We start from the raw sequence: 18,538 nt of genomic DNA, 5'->3' as shown, positions 1-18,538 counted from the left end.
CTTCAAATGGTCCGTGTGGCGCATGGGTGGCGGAAGGCGGACAAGAACAGAAAGGGCCTACGCATTGAAGAATGAACAGGAAAGGAAGCGTGCTGTCGCCGTTTTGATCTCAAAAAACAGTGTTGGCTGATGCTGAGATGCAAGTGTCCCTCATCCAAACCAAAATAACTCTTTAAAGCAGTGAAACACAACACTGAGGCATCGTTCGCGGGCTGAGAGTATGTCAGGACAGTTGAGGTTGACTTACAAGCTGTTGAGAGAGAATCTCAATTGTGACAAAGTTCGGGCCTCATACCACTGGGCTTGCTATCAGTTGATAGAAATAGCTCATATTCGACAATATTTGCTTCTGTATGCATCTCCTTTTTATTTGTATTTGAGAATGTCCGACTCGATTTGCCATTTTTTTTCGAAGGCTTTTTATTTGCTGTGTATTTTACTAACCCCTCCCTTCTATTCTTTTTTTGAATAGCATAAACACTACTCCTTAGTATTCAAATTTCATTAAGTTGTCTTTTTTAAATTTTTTCATATGCTTTACTAGAGAGTGACAGCATCGGGCAATATGGTTTCAGCCCGTCTTGACATAAAACATAGTTCTGCATCACTCAGGGAAGACCTGAAAAACTCAGGGAAATTGGAAATGTCAACTTGGTAGACACCCTAATTATGACCATCTGTGATTTTTTTTTAAACGTATGCTGAATTGTCGCACAATGATATTCAAAGCTGGTGCCATGAAAAAAAAAAAGTTTAGAAATTGCAAGCAGCAACAGTGACCAACTTAATTGCAGACACAAATTTTAATGCCGGTATTGCATATACAACTGGCCAGGTAGTATCAATCTACGTAAGCTCGCAGTAAACATCCCAAATTACAGACTGAGGCAACTGTACAACTGCTTACGGTACAGCTGACAATTTGAAGTGGTTTAGTTGATTAATAGTCCAATCAGCCTCTGCACCTTTAGTGTAGTCCCGAATGAACCTGAAAAGAAAGGTACGTCACTTTGACTAAAGATATAGTTGAGTTCTAACCGCATTTCCTTCAACAATAGCTATACAAGGAGCAGTGGTTTGATGGTGACCAGGCACAATAAAGATCATTGCACAATATCTTGCAGTCCTGCAGGCCAGAGTAGCAATGGCACATAGGTAAATCATGCCTTAGATGCTACCTTTTCTTTTTTTTTTTGCAACTACAAAGACTGCAGAGTTGAAACACAAATTTAAGATGAGAAGTGCACCACTTGCAACTTTTTTTTAAATTTATTCTGAGAGAAGCTTTAAAAAGTTAGCAAGCAGTTGCAGTATTGAAATGAATGTGTATTTTCATTTGATGTACATAAAGCATGCTGGGAGTAAAAGCTGCACTCCAGCAGCTTGACCAGCTCCCACTACGTACCTACAAAGAGCTGCAAAACAGCAACATCTTATTTTGTAAAAAAAAAAGGCATGAAATACACAAAGTGGTAAAATAAGAAAACAGCAACAATATACTAGACACATATATATCGGGGCACAATAGCTACTGATTAAATATAAAGTAATCTAACAACAAATAACAAATTAGGGGTGTGCAATTGAATAACGAATCGAGTAGTCGCCATTCATAAATGCAAATATATTTCGAATACTTTTCAAAAATTTTAAAACATCTGCGCCCCAATAAAGTTGAAGTAAAACTATGGTAAATTTCCACCCCTTGCATAACAGACATAAAATGCAAGAGCTTGAGTAGTGGAGCAGGCTGCGTCACTTAGGTAGCCATACTTTACAGGCTGTACAGCAATCGTTCGCACTGTTTTAAGAGCCCTGTTATGCTTGCGAAGAAACTACTTGTTTGCTCCTAATCCTCCATTTGTGGTTTTAAGAAACAACGCCTCATAAAGTACTATGTAATGACAGAAACTTGCTGACTTCAATACTATTGGGTTCTAAACATCACTTTATAATTGTGATAACGGCTATTCATTATTCAAAACCTATTCAAAAAACGTATTCGATTTGGTCTCAAAAATCACTATTTGCACACTCCTTGTGTATATACAGAAAACAGAGTTGGAGTGCAGTGGTACGATTTGGTAAATCACACTATATGACACGAGTAAACATTAAAGCTATAAAAACATTGTTGTGAAATCTGTTGAAGTTATATTTTCTATGCTTACACCAGTGCCATTAAGATTATTTAACATATTTAACAGGAATAACACTGCCTAGTATCTGTTTGCCACAATTTGTGTGTGATCGAGGCACTAACCAACAGTTATGGTGCCATATATTTATGTTCAGCGAGTTTTAAGTTTGCTAGTTTAGAAATTAACTGTTCTTTGCTTCAATTCAATTCATTTTTATCACCTTGCAAATGCAGTGATTGTAAAGATTCTGCAGACCTATAACTTTATATTTTTCTTGCGTGTAATTAACAGCATGATGAGATTATGTTTTAGCAACAATTTCGGGAAACCTATCTTGAAGTCTTGTAAGCTTATAAATGTTTGTTTGCATAATGTTACCCCAGTAATAAATATGAGACAGAAACAATTAAGGGTAAATAATTAGTATTGCTTTCAATGGAAGTAGATGTTGCAATAAGCTATACCGAGTGTGCAGGCCGTTTTTGATCGCTACAGGTTCTACATGCGTGTCCCATAGCATGTTCTCAGAAAATATGCCACCCAATGTTTTCACATCATCTGCAATTTGAATAATGTTATTAAGATAAAGAGATGAAGTTGGATGCAACTGTTTGCCTTTTGCTTGAAATGTGATCGTCTTCGTTCTTTCTGCATTAATTACAAGTCTATTCATAAAATTTCTGTGATATATAATTCCCTCTTTGAAGTAAGTGGTTAATATCTTCATGAGCAAAAAATACAGATACCACCATAAACAACATATTTTGCTGAAGAATCTATGCTTACAATATCATTAATGTATAAATTGAAGATGGTTTAAAATACTACCCTGAGGAACACGCAGGTTTATTTAACTGTTGAAATAAAGCTGTTTATACACACATATTGTTTTCTTTTGCTTAGATATGAGTAAAGAATTTTCAAGACCACACCCCATATAACATAAAAATCTAGCTTTTATAGCAGTAAATTTCTATTCAGAGAATCAAAAGCTTTGCTGAATCTACAAAGACAAGCACAAATTGTTTATTTTCAATGCAATTTAGAATAAACTTTTTGGTTATGTAGTGCAAGTTCAGTGGATCGATTTGTCCGAAAACCATACTGTGATTCACATAATAGGTTGTGTGTGTTGATGAATTCTGTTAATTGTGAATGAAGAATTTTCTCAATTATTTTTGAAAATACCAGCAATATTGATATAGATCTGTAGTTTAATATATTATGCTTGTCTTCCTTTTTGTGCAATTATGTTGGAAGCATATTTTAGTGGCTTAGTTGGCCTTGAATATATGTGTTTTGGCATCTTTTCTTGATGTATAAGGTAGTGTGATCTGTTGTTCGAGCAAAAATTAAGTTTAATAGATAGCCATTAAACATATTAGCTAGATGGCTGCCTCTAATAACAATTTACTAGCGGCAGTAATTATCTGTTACTAAACAGTAATCTGTCCGAGCTACATAATGAAGGCGCCAGTCCATATAAGAAACCATCACTGTCGCAAAAATACTGCTGTAGTGGTGTTACATAGAACTACTAAATATCCAGGGTGAAATTTGTGGGCTTGCTACAGAAAAGAAAAGAGAGGTAGGAGTGGGGGGAGATTATGCAAAAATTTACATCTGCATGTTTGTCTTCAAAGGTAAAGTGCCTAACATGTCATGGCAGCCTATGAAACAGCTGGTATTGTAAGGATGGCTGGCACCTGTGCACCTGAGTGGGTGCATTGAGTGCTCAGCCTCGTTGGAAACTCTGAGTGCAAAGCATTGTTTTATGAATTGGAAATGGTGACATATTCTTTTCAGCAACATGACGTAATAATTTAGCTTTCTTTCACTCAGTGTACCATTCATATATAGGAGCTCAAAACCGGTAGGTTGTGAAATTATGACACCAAGCTTGAAGAGGTTAAGCTAGATTCTTGCTTGGTTTGCAGCTGACGTGTGGTGTCACATAAGAGAGTGTTGAAGCTGGTCAAGCTCCTTCACTCGCAGGTGAGTAGGCTCCTTAGTCCAGGAGCCCTGCAGTGGCAACCACCTGCCATGCCTGCCTTACCAGCCTGAGCTGGTCAGCACTGCTTCCCACTGGTCAGGCATGGAGTTAAGAATGAGCAGAGGGTTACATGTATGTGCGCATACCCACAGTGTATGATACAAGGAGGCAAATTTGAGTATAGAGTGGAATGGTAGTCATGGTATAGGCTAACATTGGATGAGTATTAGTCTTTATAAGGCCACAGCCCCTTCACAATTGGGTGTTTTGTGTAGGGGTGGTAGGGTACAACGAGTTGAGCGATAATGTAGGAGATGAGTAATGTGGCTGTATGGGCTTCTTAACTGAAAAATGGATGGTGAAGGAAGACGGGAGACACACGAGTGCTATACTAGAAATATAGTTCAGTAATGTAGCAGTTTGGGCGTGTTGGTAAGGAAATGACTAAAAACTTAGTGCTCACAACCAGATGAGAAAAGTGAAAGACGGAGACACACTAGCGCTCGTGCGTCTCCCATCTTCTTTCACCGTCCTCATGTGGTTCTGCACTTTAAGGTATATTTAAGTGGTAAAGGCTACAGGTCTCTGTGCAGTGCCCAGTTGGCGTGCGCCTGCTGACTATCACATAGAGACTCACAAACCAAAGTACATAGGAGAATAGTGGGGAATGCTGTTTGTAGTCAGAGGCGTATGTGGTGAGCTTTGTTATAAATCGCGCCACTGGTGCAGTTGTAGCATGCTGCTTGAGAGTCTGAGAAAATGATAATGTGGTCCCATTGTGGCTGGGCCACCATAGCTAAGGCAGTGGCAACCTCCTCTGCTTCTGTGATGGATGTATGTCGCACTGTGACTGCAGGAATTCTTTTCTCCCACTGTCTACCATGTTCATAGTGTGCACAGAGAGTGGAGGAATGGTAGCAGCATCCACGTAGAGGGTGACTGGAATGCTCTGTATTTGCAAGTCAAAGCTTGCACCCTAACTTCTCTTCGACCAATGCATGTGCATGTTTTTTGAGATGGGTGGAATACGCATTTGACTTCGAAGATGGGGGGGGGCAATCTTGAGAGGGGCTTGAGAAGCATGTAGGAGATATTCTAGTTGTTGAAGGATGCGTCATTCAGTGGTTCATCTTTGTAGTTATTCCTGTTCATTAAGAAGGTGAGCTTCAATAAGTTCTTGGGCAGTATTGTGAAGCAGTTCCAGTTGGAATGTTGCTTGTTGCCATTCGGGTGGCAGTCCAAGCACCTGCTTGTAGGCTGTTCAGAACAGTCTATCGAGGGTGTCGAGATGTACTGTCCTCAACGGAAGATGGGGGATGTAATATACTAGGGAACTGATGATGAGTGTTTGTATGAGTCGCAGGATGTCCGCCTCCTTGTGGCCATGCTTCCTGTTGGTGATGCAACAGACTATATGAAGGGCCTGCATGGTGGAGTGTTGTACGCATTAGTGAGCATTGCCCAGTGGCATGTGCATGGCACATGCAGGCCGAGGATGCAGAGTTAGGTAGCTAGCCTGGGGAATTTGGGTGATGCCCATGCAGAGTGTAATATCGGTCAGTATCAGGCTCGCTTTTCCTCATGGTATGCACATTAGTATCAGGAGTTCCAATTTTTCTGTAATGAACTGTAGTCCACCATGTGTGGTGTAGTTTTGTAAGCTGTTGAATGCATGCTTTAAGGCATCATGCTGTGCACCTATGGAGCCACCTGTAGTCCATATGGCAATGTCGTCTACATATAGAGCCTGTTTGATGCCTGGGATTACATTAACTTGGGGTGTGAGTCCCAACATGGCGATGTTGAAGAGTACTGGTGAGAGCACTACACCTTGCGTTGTGCCCTTGTTATGTGTGTGGAGAGGTAGTGTCCTCAAGTTGCTGAAGTTGATGGTGGCTGTACAGTTGATAAAGCAGTCCTTGATATATGTACATGTGCATGCTCCGCAGTGAATGTTTGTTAAGTTCTCTAGAATGGTGCAGTGTGCCATGTTGTCAAAAGCTCCATTGAGATGCAAAGATGGCTTTTGGGCTATTGGGTATGACGTGTTCAAGGACTTCTTCCTTCACTTGGAAGTTGTTGGCTCACTGTACGTCTCCGCGCACGGCGTCGCCAAGTGGCCCCCGAGAAGTGGAGCCTCACGAAGCAGCACGACGGCGTACGGCGATAGACCCACCGCAGGTTCGAGCACCGAGCCGAAAGGCCTGGCCGGCTCTGGCCGTACGCATGGGCGCTCTCCCAGGAACACAAGGCGTTCAGGACAGTTAAGGTGTTTATTGATCGCAAATGGCCAACACGTACCAGACAACACCGAAACACACGGAGTACACTCGGCGCCCGCGGTCCCCGATGGCGAGGGAAGGCGGGTTACACGCCGCGTCGAACCATGGTTCGCGCACGCGGGCCGAAATGCGTTCGCAAACGCTACCTAGCGCTTCCCGTCACCGACAATGGTCTGCGACAGTTCGGACACGCAAAATGTGACGCACTGAGTACCAGAGACTACCGCAAGGGCGGAATGCAGAGCCACTCAGCAAGCCACACTTACGCAAGCTGACAAAGCACATGAACGTCCCCAGGCCGGGGGCCGTTGGGGACACAAATGGCTGGTCGCTCACGTACCTTGCAGCTTGCCTCTCGTGACCGGCGCTCGTCCCTGCTGCAGCCCCCACTCCCCCGCGCACGGCGATCGTCCCCAGTCGGGGCTTCTTCCCTACGTCACGCCCCACGACCCAATCGCAGGGCCGCGTAGCATGACGTCGCGGGACGCGGTCGCGGCACGCGGAGAAACGGCGCGCGGTCGAGGGGGCAGTCATTTGGGAGGGGTTTTCCTCGCAATGGCGAATAAGTCCGTAAGTCCGGAGCCTTAGGCACAGCAACGACTGCGCCCCGGTAGACCGGAAGAACTCCCACAAAGTAGACCATCCAGAGTAGAAAGGTTACATCACAAACCAAACACTGTGTCTGGGAATAGGTGTTGGTCCTTTATGTGATGTTGAAGCTTTTCAAGGATCATGTGCTCAGAGAGCTTTCCCAGGCAGGATGTCAGTGATATGGGGTGCAGGTTGTTGAGGCAAGGCATTTTACCTGGTTTGGAAATTCACATGATTTCGGCATGCTTCCATTTTGCTGGTAAGCAACCTGTCTTCCCATGTTTGTTAGGAAGGTCGAGTAGAGCCTGCAGGTTCTAGGTTCCAAAGGATTTTATTGATGATCTTATCATGGCCAAGTGTCGTGTTGCAAGTAAGCTTGTTGAGAGCTTGCATAAGTTCAGGTGAAGTGATTGGCTGGTTAATTGTCTCCTTTGGAGACCCTGCATACATGAAAGGGGTTTGAACGGATGTGCCTGGATTTACTATATATTTGTCCTTAAGCAATTGGTTCCAGGGTAGTTGTGAACAGTTCCAGGGTTGGTGTGAAGAATTCACTTCATGGTGTGCTGGCTTTCCCACTTGTTCTGGGTGGGATTGAGAAGGTGCCGGAGAATGTGCCATGTCTTGGCTGTGCCCAGAGTACCCTGTAGAGTAGTGCGCATCTGACCCCAGTTCTGTTGTGCGAGATGATCAGCATATTTCTCAGTGCCTGTGGTGAGTGCTGCGATGCAGAGTTTCAGATGTCTGTTGTATTTCTGTCGGCACAACCTTTTTGTGAGACTGTGCGAATCAACTGATGGGTTGTAAGTGGTGAGTACTATGCATTTGAAGTGCTTATCAATTGTCGCTTGGGTACTTTCCAGCCATCCCTCAACGTTCTCGGTGCTGGTAAGACCAGTGGACAGACGATCTTGTCTGAAGGCTGTCCAGTCTGTTAGCTTGGTGGTGTAGATTGGTGTGGGAAGTTTCTTGTAATTACTACTGTGGTATGAAGCATGCAGTGATTGCTTCTTAGTGTCTCATTTGTCTGGTGGAAATCGGTTGTCATACACCCACAGTGCCTGTCTGAAAGCATGCATGCTGGCTATGATGACAAAATAACCTGCCACATGTGTGAAAAGCACTGGTCTCATTGGTTTGCAGCTTAATCACAGGGTGAGTGAAATACAAAAGAAGTCCTCTGTAAGACCAGCTTCTATTTTTGAATTTTCGGAGCTGAATGACTTCAGTTTGCAAATGCCAACTGTTAAATATTATTGCATTTCGCTTATGCCCATGCAAGGAATGGTATGGAACAGCTGACACTCTGAAGCATGCTGAAGGGCCCCTTTAAACTTGTATGCCTGTTGGCTAATTGGTAAAAGTTAGTGGAGGTGGGAAGGTAAAGTTTGTTGCTTGCTGGTATTTCGAAATGACCTCCCGCTAGTGATGCAATTGACTGCACGAAAAGTGTACACATTTGGTGACAACGTATTAGAACTGTGGCCACCCCACAAGCTGCTTGTTAACTAAGAGCAACTGAATAATCATGACACTTGTGCCTGTTGAAGATACATGCTACAAACAACACAGCAAGAATGAATGGGAGTGTATCTACCTGTAGTTGGCAACATGAACCTTCTCTTGAAGCTGCTCCACCGTCTCGTGCATCGTCTCAGGATTTCGCCGTGCCTCTTCTAGACCTGGCATGTAGTGGTAGACAACAGTGGCTTCCACATATCTCTGGTTGCTGTCTGTAATTCAAACCCATCTATTACTTGAAATGAGAAATGTTTTGTTTGTTTTTTTTCCTTTTCTAAAAAAAATTACATGAGCCATTGCCGTAAGGTCACTTACTGTCATCCATGATGATACCAATTTGATATAAGAAACAAAAGTAGATGTCGGACAACTTGATGGCCAGCCTCTGGCGTTGTTCGACACTCAAGGAGCAACAACTTGCCTGAGCTGCAGACGCAACCTGCACAGAAAGGCTGTTTAGCGTTTCGGGAAGAAGTAAATCTGCAAATTCGAGTAATGCAGGGTCGATTCCAGAATGATGCTGTCTTGACATATCTTCCTATTTGTGTGTTTTGTTTGCGCTGCTATGGTTTCACCAAGTATCAACCAAATAGCCCAAGTTATATTGATTTCCTGTGAAATCTTCCACTAAGAGATGATGCAAACATGCAAGACAAACTCTACAAGACGCGAATGCGACATATAAATGCATAAGGCGTTGCAAGTGCAATTTGCAGTATACTTGCATCGTTAGTGACCAGGCCCTCCATGGATGTGAAGTCTCCATTGCTCATCAGAACCGAAACGTACGTCATTGCCTACAAACACAAATGACATTGGGTACCTGTGATGGGACACAAATGAACACAACGATCCCTTCAGCTTGCTCAAACCCTAGCAAAACACTACGCCAGCGCTTAGCTGACAAAATCGTATCAAAAGAAGGCGGCATCACCTGCTTAGCACCGTCAAGGAATTCGCGCTGGTTGTAAGTCGCATCTAAGTAGGGCTTGATGATAAATATAGTCTGTATCCAATTCTTGATTGTAAATATTAGGTTCGGCCACACTATGTGAGAATTCCTCATCAAATCGAAGCTATTTTCGCTTCGTGATGAACATCGGCGGACTGGGTGTGCACATAACGCTGGTACTGAAGATTGCTGCCGCGCCTTGCCAGCACTTGGCGGCGACGCAAGAGGACGGAGCTGCGGCGTCCAGGCATGTTTATAGGAAATGCCAGCACAATGTACACAGGCGGCAATGGCACCGGCGTGAAGATTGAGAAAATTTTGTCGGTGAAAGTACAGCCTTAATGCCGCCTGCCTGAGAGCCGCCATGTTATGCACTAGTGTCGATACCACGGCGGCTGTCTTGATAGGTCTCGTTCCATCAACAGCCACCTCTGGCAGCCTCTGGACCGGACCATAGAGTTTCTATGCTCTGGACCCTCTGTAGGACCATCTGCACTCAAGCAAAATTACACCCTTTGGGTCGTATCTTGCCACACAATGATAGTCGTCATCTGTCTTGTCTGCATTTCCTTTCTTAAACGCTGCGAGCCCGGTACTTCCAATTCACGAACGGCGTGCGCGTTATCAGCATGACAGAGCATTCTCGACAGAAAAGTAGCGAGGGCTGCGTTTTCAAGAAAGGAAACGCAAGGAAAACAGATCGCAATTATTGTTGTGTGGCAAGATAACGTTGGTGGCAAGATACGACCCAAATAATGTATATACGTTTGTTTAAGAGGGCACCTCTGGGTAACAAATACAGATCTCGAAGGCCATGCCTTTAGTTTTGGATATTGCCAACGTTTTTATCTAAAAACGTTAGACATTGCCTATGGCTTCAGCAATTCACAGCTTCAATGAAGGAAAAAATAACTTTCGTTTCTATATATATGTGTCGAAAAACTTGCAGCCATGGATGACGGAAGAATTTGCGCTTATGCTTTCTATGTTCCAGTCCGTGCAGCTTTTTTATCTGGCAACACTCATATTGCAGAGCACTTGCAGAGCTAGGGTGGCTAGCAGAGCGTCTGTGATTTGTGGCGTGCGCAACTTTTATTCGGGCAGTCAGCGAGTCAGCTGCCGACAGCCCGACAAATTGAAAGCTTCGGAAGTGTCAAAGATGACCCGAAATAACAAGAGAAATGTAGCTGTCGGAGAAGCGTTTCGCATAGCCGTCACGACGGCACTTCAAAAATTCTATCAAACTGAAGACCAGACAGGTTTGTCCTCAAAAACCTGCAAGTCGTACTGCATGACGAGCGTTGCCGTTGTTCTTGAGCTTACAACGACTTTTCTGTCTTGCAGAGTATGAGTTTCCGTCATCATTCACGGCTGAGGAGCGAGCATTTATACACAACTACTGCCAGACGTTGAATCTGAAGTCAAAAAGCAGAGGGTAATGTGTTTATTCTGTACTTCCCAGTATTGATGCACAGTTGACATGTCAGAGTCGCACACTGATCGGCCGATGTGCCATTCTTTGTGGGCTTTCCAGCGCTCTTCCTGTTGGTTCAATTGGGGAAAATAATGTTTAAAACAAAGGCGTTACTCGAATCGTCAACTGATGCACTAAGCGCATTGCGTCTTCTAGCGTTCCTGTACTTACCGGTAAAGCGAAAATAAGGCGATTACTGGGTGAACAAGCGTTGTCATGTCCACACCTGCGGCATACGTTGCATTCTTAGCCATTTTAATTCTTAAGTTCTCTGGGTAAACGGTACGCATGATGGCCATGTGAAGTAAAATTTCGTGGAATTTTCGATGTGTTGTTTTAATCTATTCTTTTTTGAACCAGCCCCTTAACTCGCCCATAACTTCGTTTATTAAAATCTGTCTTATTATTGCCTTGCCACATCGTTTCGGAAGCCAACCGCATTTCCTCTTGCCAGAGTAAATCAGTGCCTTCTTGCTGACATAGTTCTTACTTCTCATAAATGGGGCCAAGTCATCTTGGTCTTCGCCCTTGAACTACATAGCAATGCTTACGAATGTGGTCATTCCTTCGATGTTGTCGTTCACAACTCTCTTTGTTTTTTAACCTCATAGGCAGAAAGGTAGTGTTCAAAATTACTGCATGGAATGAACGGCCAGGGTTATACACAATACAAACGTTGCTCTCTTATGCAGGAAAGGATCAAATCGTTTCCTTACCGCCTACAAGAAAGTTGGTTCCACTATAGTTCAGGCTGATGCCGGCTTCAATATGGGGCCCCTCTCGTGCCGATTTGCCATGCTGCTTCTGCAGAAGTTCCCAGTGAATTCTCATGAGCGCCAAGAGCTATTGCCTCCCACTGAGCGAGAACGCCTTGTTGGTCAGGAAGGTATTGTGCACCCGTTTTCTTCAATATCGTTGTGTCAAATTGTTGCGGTCTTATCAGTGCAGATATTTGGAATAGCGATAGCACGAGACAAACTGGCATGTAAGCAAAGTCATGGCTACATTTGTAATAAATTGTTTTGGGTGAACTTGCAAATAATTTTACTTCAGTCAGAGGCCATCAGTTTAAACATGTTACCACATATGTGCACAGAGGCAGCAGACATTCACTATGGTGAAAAAGAAGATATCTTTCTTTCAGCTTGCTCACATTTAATGCACTTTGCTCAAGTGGTCTGTTGTACAGATTATGCACCTTATATGTGTTTATCAAGTGGGCTCAGCAAAGCATGGTCACTGTGCCTCAGGAGAAACAGACGTGCTTCACAGTGTGCCTGGCCGGCTCAGAAGTGGAGCAGAGGTATAATTTCTCTGGCCTATTCACAGATGAGCATTTCGAGCATGAATAGTCATATTGCCTTGCCAGCAGAATTAAAAGAGTCAGGCACGCTGTCTAATAAATTGGCTTGTTATTGCTCGAAATTATTGTCTTAGGTGCTACAAGACATGTCAACAGAAAATTTCATCAACTTCTTTGTTCTTACATAACAAATGCACTGGCAATCTGACTTGGAACTCTCTTCTGTTCACATTCATGGCTTGAAAACTCATTTAAGACTGCCAGTGTAACATTCAATAATCAAAATAAAATGTAATCAAAAAAAGATAAAATATGAATAAAAAATATTCAAATGATCAAAGAAAATTAAGTACATCACCTGTATTCAAACTTTCTGCTTACTCCACTGGACATTGGCATTCTAGGTGACTACCATCGAGACATTTTCAAAGGATCACTAAGAGGGTCAGTGTTTGTGATGCAGCTCTTTTGATCACTTCTACAGGGCACGAGATAGGCATGAAATGGCACATAGAACTAACTACCTAAGTGACAGTGGAAACAGGAGGTGAAGCAAGAAAAGAAGAGCCAATGATGCTCCTAATTTGCTAAAAGCAGGCTGGTGGCATTGTTAGACTACTATGGGCGAGATGTTGAAGCATTTATCAAGAGGTGACACTAGAGTTTTTTTTTTTCTGGCAGCAGCACAAGCAAGGCTTTTGCTAATTATGTATGCACAGGAAACATTCTTCAAGTTTGTTGCTAATAAAAACTTAGATTTTGTTCTGCGGACAGCAGGACAGCGCTCTGTACCATTTGTGGGTCAGTGCTGCTATGGGTGCCTTTGCAACCGCCCTTCTTTTCCTTGGCACACGCAGTGCGTGACGTGAACCGCACTACGGCGCGACTCAACTGTGGCATTCCACAAGTTCCACCTCGCTGTGAAGGTGCCCTAGATGCCCAGCGCCAGCGTCTGCCCATCTGGCAGAGCCGCCAGAAGTTACTGACCACCATTGCTCAGAATCAAGTGACCATCATCATAGGAGAAACTGGCTGCGGCAAGACAACTCAGGTGATCCATCGATCATGCGGACATGTCCAGCTTATATAGAAATATCTCTTCTTAGTGGTAACAAGTAGTCACCCGCTATACTCATTTTTTTTTGTGTGTGTGTGTGTGTTTGCTCGTGTGTTAATTATTTGAATAGGTGATTGACAGCATGACACTCAAAAAAGACTTAAGTTCAATGGAAAAGCGATGCTTAAAGTGATGAGCAGTGGTGGAACAAGGAATGTTGCTGGTAGCCTACGTTTTGACAAGGGAACTTCATCAGGGCAGCAACTGCTTTCCGTAGCAGCATTTTTATGTACAAGTAGCTTACTCTACCCTACCTTCAATGGTGGAGGAGGCAAAGAATAAGCTGGTGCATAGAGTGCACTAATTCAAGTCAACACACTAAAGAAAGGGGGGGGGGAATGACAGAAGAAATAGAGAGGAGGGACAAAGCTAGGTTTGGGGTTGGGATAGAAAAAACAGGTAAGGGTGCTGGTGTTTGGTTTCATCAAGTAGTCCGGAATCTGGCACTCGCTTGCTCTATACAGCTGTGTTGAATTACTGTACTGTGCAAAAATTTGCACTCATCCTGTTGAAGTGAGTCTCAATCCCTGTCCTTTGCATTTCTTTGTAATCCCTGTTTGTTGGTGCACTGTTTTCAGGTGCCACAGTACCTGCTGGAACAGAACTGCAGCCTAGGTAATCCGTGCCGCATTGTCTGCACTGAGCCCAGACGACTGGCTGCTGTGGCCGTGGCCGAGCGCATTGCTACAGAACGAAATGAAAAGTTAGGCCACACTGTGGGCTACCAGATACGACTAGAGAACAGGTGAGAAGGTGTATTATCATAGTGATCAAGGGTTCATATTAGGTTAAAGGCAATCCCATGAGACATTGAACACATTTTAAAGGGTAGTAAAGAGATACGCTAAATCCAGTTAGGCTGGTGAAGTAATATTCCTTCAAAAGTCTGCTTTTGTTTATTTTAAGGTAAATTGTTGATTATTAGAAGAGGAAATGAGGTGCGTTCCTTGAATACCGTGCGGTAAACCCAGTGCTCATGTGTGTGACGTAGTGCACTTCGTGGTACTATTTTCTCATATTTGAGTTGTTGTAGCCGTAAAAATATTTAACAAAACTAGCTAAGTTCAGTCTTTGACTATTTAGAATGCAACTTTGTGCATTTGTACCAATTAAAATTTAACTAGGCCCGAACAGAAGCCATCAAAATTCGTGACATCACTGCAAGCTGGAGTGGAATCTTATAACGGTTCGGAAAGTGAACCGTTCACTTCACCGCTTTCACCACTACATGGGTGACTCCCAAGCCAGAGGGGGAAAAAGGGGAGGACACGATCAATAGACGGGAGGGTGCCACCTCTGATGTGTACGCCATCATATGACGAGTTAATCGAGAAACTGCAGAATGTTTCTGCTTGCTAATTAAATATAAATTAAATATTATGCAGCAAGTTCTAAAGTGTAAATGTACAGTGCCGGGTGTCTACGCAATGCTTGAAGTAATTTATTAATGTCATTCTTTTTCGTTCTCAGCCAACAGGCGAATCTCAAAAATAAATGAGTTGGCAGAGAGAGCCCTGCGCTATGTAGTCTGCTGGCTCTTCCTAAGTAGCAAGTGGAACAAAACCGTGAACTGGTTCTTAGGGCTGCCTTTAGTAGCGGACTATATTAATTTTTCTTCTTTTATTGCCCTTCGTCATCGGCACATGACTCGCTCACCGCCGCGCTGCCGCTATCACTGCGACCTGCCTCACGGCATGTCATGTGATAGAAGCAACGAAACATGAAATCGAACATTACGTTACACATGCCCTCCATCGCCTGCGCGAAGTAAAATTGAAGAGCGTGGTGCTGCGGGTGCGCACTGTTCCTTGAAATTGAGGACGAAAGTATGGCACTTCCAAACTAAAGCAAGAAGGGCAGCTAGTAAGAGATTTCCTCAATATCTTCCCATCCTGACTCTGCAGTTTTATCAGCCAAACAAAGGAAGCGCTAGAGCAGCCTATGTTGAACCCTTCTGACCGCTGAATGGTGACCTGCGAGCTATTCACGCTGGCGATAGCAAGGGGAATTCAATCTCTCCATGCAAATGTCTCCTTGGCTTTGTCTTTGACAGCGGAGGTCACGGGACAGCTGACCCAGCCCTTCTACCGGCCAACACAGTAATTGTGAAAGCAACTTCGTAGACAGTGTCGGCAACAGAGATCTAGGTCATTCCGATTAATACTTTGCTTCCGACAGACCTTCAGGCCGGTGGTGATGAACCGCAGCGTGCAATTCCTTCCTCATGGAATGACCGCTGGTACACTTGCACCAAAGTCTCCTCTAGTTCGTAGCATAGCCTGCAAAAGGCCTGCTTAGAAAGCCGGCAGGAGTGGTACAAATAATTTTCCGTCATCTCTTCGAATGCGTGTCGCACTTCCAGCCGTGGTCGACGCCAAAAGAGCAACACCAAGCAGACAACAAGGGCAAGTGATAGCCTCCGACGCAACCAACGCAAGCGCGTGTGATGCCCACGTGTCTCTAGTGTCATGCAACCGGCGTGCGCAGCCAGGGTCGCAAGCCAACAGCCAAGCCACAGCAATGAAACCCAAAGCGGACTACTTCTTTGCTGGTTCCGCTCTTAGCCAACGACGGGTTCACTTTGAAAATGAGTGACAGATGCGTGACGTATTCATAATTTGCGGTGCTGCCCCGCTGTCTTTGACGGCCTTTGACGCAAGCAAAATTTTGACCAATCACGTAAAGCCAAGTGAACGGTTCGCCTACTGAACCGCTATAGGTGTAGGAACTTAAAGTCAGTGTTGCCACTTGTCTTTTGTTTTTGCACCTTTCCTAGCTTATCAATGCTTCTTTCACTATAAGAGTGGTGTTTTTGGTATTTTAGAACAATCATTTACTAATACGGCTCAACTTATATTCCACTGCCTAAGGCCCCTCACCAGGCCCCATAGCAAATTTTGGTTATACGCTGGAAGTTGTTACGTGTCCTCTAGGGAGCGGTCTGCCATGAAAATTTTTCAAGTCGGCTCATTAATAGCCGAGATACAAATATTTCAGTGCCGCGAACCCACGATTTCAGCAGGCAGGCTCCACTGCATAGCGAGACACCCTCTCCACTCGCCCCATCTAGCCTTCGCCAGCGAAATTCCTTCCCTGCATTCTCCCTTGCCAGACCTCGAGGATTGTGTGACACAAACGTCACTGGCCCCGCCTTCACTCTTTTTTTCTCCTCGCTTTCTTTTTCTTTTTTTCCAGCGATGCTCACTTCCGCTGGCAGCGTTGCGTGCGAGCTGTTATCGTTTCGTGCAGTGCAAGATTTTGCGCGCTGTGCACAAGGACACATGACTAGCTGTATAATTCAGTGCTACACGAATACCAAGGCAGAACAAGCAGATTGCAGAGCAATCACAGCAAGTAGACGAAGCGACAAACAAGCAGACGAAGCGGAAGTACATCTCTCTTGTTTTGGTGCGAAGTAAAGCATAAAACACACAGACATTCTATTTGTGTGTTTTATTATTCCTCTAAACTTCAGTTTGTCAATTCAAGCAAGTGATCCCGCAAATAACAGATGGTGCCTTGAATAATTTTCGAAGTCGCATGTCGCCACAAGTGACGTCATACTGTGGACTCGAGTACGTAGGCACAGGGACACGAGTACATCATCCTCCTCCTTAGAGCGCAGCAGCCGCAAGGATAACGAAAAATGTCGTTCAGTTTGAAATTTCAGATCTTTCTGCGGCACGTAGCGATATAATACTTTCCAGACGCAATCATTATCACACAATGTATGCTCTGCGCTTGTCACCTCAAAATGGCCAGACCTGGTGAGGGGCCCTTTAATGAAACCTGTATACATTAAAAGGTTCCTAGGCTGCCAAGCTTGCTTCAAGCTCCTCTTTACGGAAGCATTTATGGCAGGGTTGGCCAATAACTTCCTTTTGACAAGTGAACTTACCTTCAGTTAAATGGTCAGAAAAAACTTTTAAAGCAGAAAGGTTTGCTATAAGTAAGTGAGGCAAACATCTTGCAACTGTTCTACCTACCTTTCTGACTGTGACTAAAAATTCAATTCAGGGATTTCCCGTGCCAAAACTATTATCTGATTATGAGGCACGCCAAAGTTGGGGGACTCCGGATTAATTTTGACCACCTGGAGTTCCTTAACATAAACCCAATGCACATTACACAGGTGTTTTTGCATTTCACCGTGACTGTAACACTGACTGACTTCTCTCATGGACTTCTATACTGCACTATCCTTGGCTTGCTTTTGTTCACCTTGTAGTACCTCACTCATACCACCACGGTGGCTGTGGTGTTCTTAACCTGTGCCTCGTGCTGAGCACAAGGTCACAGGTTTGATTCTTGGTTGTTTGGCCCAATGGAAGCAAAACACAAAAGCACTTGTGTACTTAAATTTAGGTGCACATTAAAGAACCATTTAAGGTTAAAGTTAATTTTGAACCCTGCACTACTACTGCATCTTTTCATAGTCCACTGCGCAGTTTCAGGACAATGAAATTCCACAAAACTTTTATTTTAATACACATCTCAATCATCCATTGACTTGAGCTGCACCTTATTTACATGGGCTATTCTTTTAAACCAGAGTCAGCATGTTGCACTATTTTTGCTTTGACTGCAGCGCATAGGACTGTCATGATAAAACTGTGCCTTTCCCTGCAGGGTGTCGCCTAAGACCTTGCTGACGGTGTGCACTAATGGCATCCTCCTGCGCACCCTCATGGGCAATGACTCTGCAATGGCAACAATCAGCCATGTCATTGTGGTGAGTACTAGTAGCACATTTTTATTCAATTTTGCGTCGATGGACAGTTATGATAGTTCACCTGGTGAGTTCACTTCACTAGGTGAAATCACCTCTACTTAACTACTCATGAATGTAGAAGGTTGTGGAGCGATGCAATGTCAGATACAAAGTTCGTTTTTACGGAAAAGCAGCTTTTATAAATAAAACTGAAATAAACTCATCTAGTGTTTCATGAAAGATAAAGCCAGATACACATAATACAGTTGTCAGCTTATTTTGTTTCTGTCATATAGCAAATATCAAAGCCACTGGAGAAATTGCCACCATTCAGGTTCTCTTTCGGATCACACTTTCTATGAGGGAGGTGGTTTCTTGGCTTTTACAGTAATGTTTTACTGAACTTCTGAAAGGTTAAGTAAAGTTAGGTCAATGTATGTTTATCTTCAGAGT

General features: G+C 43.8%; 2 protein-coding genes across 4 annotated transcripts in view; one reads left to right on the top strand and one right to left on the bottom strand.

The window, feature by feature from the left end:
- Window positions 1–784: 784 nt before the first annotated feature.
- Window positions 785–9,906, bottom strand: LOC126542083 (m-AAA protease-interacting protein 1, mitochondrial-like). 2 transcript variants are annotated; one of them, XM_050189088.3, is made up of 5 exons: window positions 9,463–9,906; window positions 9,254–9,351; window positions 8,844–8,967; window positions 8,605–8,740; window positions 785–988 (listed from the first exon to the last, which is right to left on the bottom strand). In XM_050189088.3, exons 2-5 carry the CDS (start codon window positions 9,320–9,322, stop codon window positions 904–906), a joined length of 414 nt encoding a protein of 137 aa, XP_050045045.1. In that variant the 5' UTR covers window positions 9,323–9,351; window positions 9,463–9,906; the 3' UTR covers window positions 785–903. The 2 variants fall into 2 exon arrangements, with proteins under 2 accessions (XP_050045045.1, XP_050045044.1); XM_050189087.3 differs by having other exon boundaries at window positions 9,254–9,325.
- Window positions 9,907–10,512: 606 nt separating this feature from the next.
- Window positions 10,513–18,538, top strand: part of LOC126542059 (3'-5' RNA helicase YTHDC2-like) — a 77,855-nt gene continuing 69,829 nt past the window's right edge. For both annotated transcript variants that reach the window (XR_011892781.1, XM_050189036.3), the window contains exons 1-6: window positions 10,513–10,739; window positions 10,825–10,915; window positions 11,647–11,840; window positions 13,115–13,308; window positions 13,953–14,119; window positions 18,004–18,106. Coding sequence is in view for 1 of the 2 variants with exons in the window: in XM_050189036.3 (XP_050044993.2) it covers window positions 10,640–10,739; window positions 10,825–10,915; window positions 11,647–11,840; window positions 13,115–13,308; window positions 13,953–14,119; window positions 18,004–18,106 (849 nt within the window). In the remaining variant the exon portion in view is untranslated. The remainder of the gene's footprint in view (window positions 10,740–10,824; window positions 10,916–11,646; window positions 11,841–13,114; window positions 13,309–13,952; window positions 14,120–18,003; window positions 18,107–18,538) is intronic.

This window comes from Dermacentor andersoni, chromosome 2 (assembly GCF_023375885.2).
Source record: "Dermacentor andersoni chromosome 2, qqDerAnde1_hic_scaffold, whole genome shotgun sequence".
NCBI lineage: Eukaryota > Metazoa > Arthropoda > Arachnida > Ixodida > Ixodidae > Dermacentor > Dermacentor andersoni.
The sequence above is the reverse complement of the archived record's forward strand: the minus strand, read 5'-3'. Positions and strand labels throughout refer to the sequence as shown.

Bases quoted from the DNA above. Each gene is read 5' to 3' on its own strand.
- LOC126542083 (XM_050189087.3), bottom strand. From the start codon at position 9,846: ATGGCGGCTCTCAGGCAGGCGGCATTAAGGCTGTACTTTCACCGACAA. The intron at 9,326-9,462 runs GTGATGCCGCCT...TTGTGTTTGTAG, and splicing joins TCCTTGACGGTGCTAAGCAG to GCAATGACGTACGTTTCGGT. The intron at 8,968-9,253 runs GCAAGTATACTG...CTTTCTGTGCAG, and splicing joins AGGGCCTGGTCACTAACGAT to GTTGCGTCTGCAGCTCAGGC.